Here is a 3018-nt window from a genome sequence, read left to right as displayed (position 1 = left end):
CTCTGACCACAGCAATGAATCCTCCCCCAATGTACCTTCGCGATGAGCATCTCTTATGTGGCAGAAATCTGGAAAGGCCCCTGGGGAGACGCAGGCACAAGACAGTGAGTGATGCTGCCGTTTGCCACGTCTCTCACAATGTACTTCTCTGGTCTTATTAGGACTCGATGAGTACCTCAGTCTATAATCACAGTCAGCAGAACCATTGCAGACCACACGCCTGGGGTCTTGAAAATCACTCCACACAAGTGAGACTTTCAGAAGCTCTCCATGTCTGTCCGGAAGGGCCCCACAATGTCTCTCGGGGCACCTTGTATGTGGCTCAGCATGGAGCATGGGCAAGACGTTCAGTACCACTCACCCCCTTGGCCAGGTGCCCTTGTGCAATGAACAAACCGCACAACCATGCTGGGCAGAAGCATTTTATATCAGTCCCCTTCAGATGTAGTCTCACGGGCATCATTTGATGGGGGGTGGGGGATGAAGTGGTTCTTTTTTTTTTCTAGATGCTTTATTCTATAAGTTGAATCACATCAAGCAAATGCCTGAGTGCAACTAGCCAAGTTAATCTATCTCACAGATCTTTATATGGCAGGCTGCCACTGGCAAGTGAGTGTACTGTGACATCAGCTTAAAGGACAACATAATTCTTCTTGAATATGAATAAAGAGCCAGAGTGCATTGTTTCAGAAACCACTTCTGTCTGTACAGTCTGTATGTGTTGATTTGTGGCGCAGAATGTGGCTCACAGCCCAAGCACAACATAATCAGTGAAGTCCCCAGCGAGCACAGAGCCATCCTCTTCCTGATCCTTGCCAGCAGTGTGGCCACGGAGCAAGACACTCTCCCTTTCTCAGTTTTCCCATCATAGAAGGACAAACTACTAAGGCCTCTCGTAGTTAAACAATTCTATGAGGTTTGTGTAAAAGGGATAGAGTGGGGGCCCAAAAACCAGTAGGATGAGAAAGTAGTGTTTCCTCAGTTCTAGGAACCAGGGAAAAATAAATAAATGAAAAAGTAGTGTTTCCTGCCTGGGTCTTGAGAATAATTCCATGCATGTGGAATCATAGTTCTCAGGATATTGTTCTCAGTTATAGTCTGTATCTCAGGAGATATATCTCAGGATATAGTTCTCAGTTTTCCATTGGCCCATATGCCATTCTGCCCTGGACACCTTTACCTCTTGCCGCTTACTGAGAAGCTTCATCAGGAGGCCTGTCCTGGAGATGAGCTTGGCACAGGCCAGCTGCACGTGGGTCTCAGAGCAGTCCATCTTCAAGGCTCGGAGAACATGAGAAATGAGCCTTCTCACATCAGTGTTGGGGATGAGGGACCCTAGCTGCTGCTTTAGCTGAATTTCAAACTGATCACCTGGAGACAAGAGCAATGGGTAATTGAAGCTATTGGGCTTGGGGGACAGGTCAGTGCCCACGTTGTTGAATTCCCATCGTGTTTCATTGGTTTGTTTAACAGTTGGCCCTAAGTTGAACGCAGTCCCAGCGGAATCTGCCCCAGGAGGAGTATGGTAGGTTGTGTTTTCAGAAATGGTGTGCAACTGGTTTGTTTTTAACTTTAAAACCTTCATATTTGTAACTCTAGCCATTGCATCTTCAAAAACAAAAATGGTATAGGTTAAGTCTTTGGATCTGCTTCTGACCTCAGGTCAGGCTTTTGCAGATCTACCTCTGTCCTACACTTGAGACCTCATGCATAAAAAATCAGCTTACAAACCACATCGCATTATATGACTAAATTACCACTGGGGGCAAAGCACCAAGCAGAGAGCACAGTACACAGTACACAGTGTGTGGATGTTAATGTCATTCCCTACCCTTTCCATTCCTTTCTCTTTGTCATTTATGCATATAGAACAGCTCTAGTATTAAATTTTGTAATAATAACTGAGAACCTGACTCTCAGCAAGGAAGTAGTTCAGAAATTCAGGGAGTTTAACTCTGAATGAGTAAGTTAAAATAAAGCAATTATGTCATTAGCTGAACATTTTATCATCAATTAAAAATAAAAGCTTTAAAAGCAAATAACTAAAATAATGTAACAATTTATCACCAGACAATTTGGACTCATGACAATGTGTGGTGTTTGCCGGACACGCACTACTGCAATGCAGCTTCACCATCTTGCAGACAACCTCAATATTCTTTTAAAATTGGCAGAGGCAGCAGGCCACATGGCTAGGTAAGATCCTTAGATGGAAACACAGAGCAATAAATTAATGATAGAGGGGTTACTTGAGTAGGTAGAGGAGGCAGGCCAGCAGCACCACAGAGCTGGGCAAAAAGGAGCTAGTGAGGCCTACGGACTGAACAGTGGATAAGAGCCGAAGGCCAATAGGAAGGAGGACAGAGGTGCCCAACAGAAGGGTGAGCATGGCAGTGAGTATGGTATGCCTAGAATAAAGGTGGCTGGGATTAGAGTTGGGTGACACTGTTCAGTAGTTTAATTCAGAAGTATCTCTTCCCAACTCAAAAAGTCTTACTTTGGGCTGAAAGTACACAGGAAGAAGGTAGACTTCAAAGAAGAGTCTGAATAAGCCCCCAACTTCTGGAATCCCTTTCTCAATCCCCGTTGGGAGTGGGAAATGTTAGAAATTACTCTGGGCATTAAAAATAGCTTAGTTTAACCAGCATTGTGGGGTTGAATAATAACACAGATTGCACTGGTCAAATCTGTACAATTCGAGCATTCCAAAGAATAACAATAAGGTACAACATAATTAATAGAAAGAAGAATCTGTGAATAATGATATTCAAAAAGAAAAGAAGGCAAAGATTTTCTTTTCTGTGCCTTTTTTTGATAGAGTCTTGCACAGTTTTGGATCACTGCAACCTCTGCTTCCCGGGTTCAAGTGATTCTCCTGCCTCAGCCTCCCGAGTAGCTGGGATTACAGGTGTGTGCCACCGCGCCTGGCTAATTTTTGTATTTTTAGTAGAGATGGGGTTCCACCATGTTGGCCAGGCTGGTCTTGAACTCCTGACCTCAGGTGATCCGCCTGCTTTG

The 3018-nt window shown here is 44.3% G+C and overlaps 1 protein-coding gene across 1 annotated transcript; it reads right to left on the bottom strand.

The window, feature by feature from the left end:
- Nucleotides 1–626: 626 nt before the first annotated feature.
- On the bottom strand, nucleotides 627–2710 carry LOC116552531 (leucine-rich repeat-containing protein 37A3-like). Its single transcript, XM_032279255.1, has one exon. It carries the CDS (start codon nucleotides 1601–1603, stop codon nucleotides 1106–1108), a length of 498 nt encoding a protein of 165 aa, XP_032135146.1. The 5' UTR covers nucleotides 1604–2710; the 3' UTR covers nucleotides 627–1105.
- Between the last annotated feature and the right edge of the window lie 308 nt (nucleotides 2711–3018).

Source organism: Sapajus apella, unplaced genomic scaffold (assembly GCF_009761245.1).
Source record: "Sapajus apella isolate SASKATOON/1434 unplaced genomic scaffold, GSC_monkey_1.0 scaffold12, whole genome shotgun sequence".
Taxonomy (NCBI): Eukaryota; Metazoa; Chordata; class Mammalia; order Primates; family Cebidae; genus Sapajus; species Sapajus apella.
Note: the sequence above shows the minus strand (reverse complement) of the source record. Positions and strands in the feature narration are given on the sequence as shown.

Excerpts from the sequence above, each read along its gene's own strand:
- LOC116552531 (XM_032279255.1), bottom strand. The coding sequence starts at position 1,603 with ATGGCTAGAGTTACAAATATGAAGGTTTTAAAGTTAAAAACAAACCAG.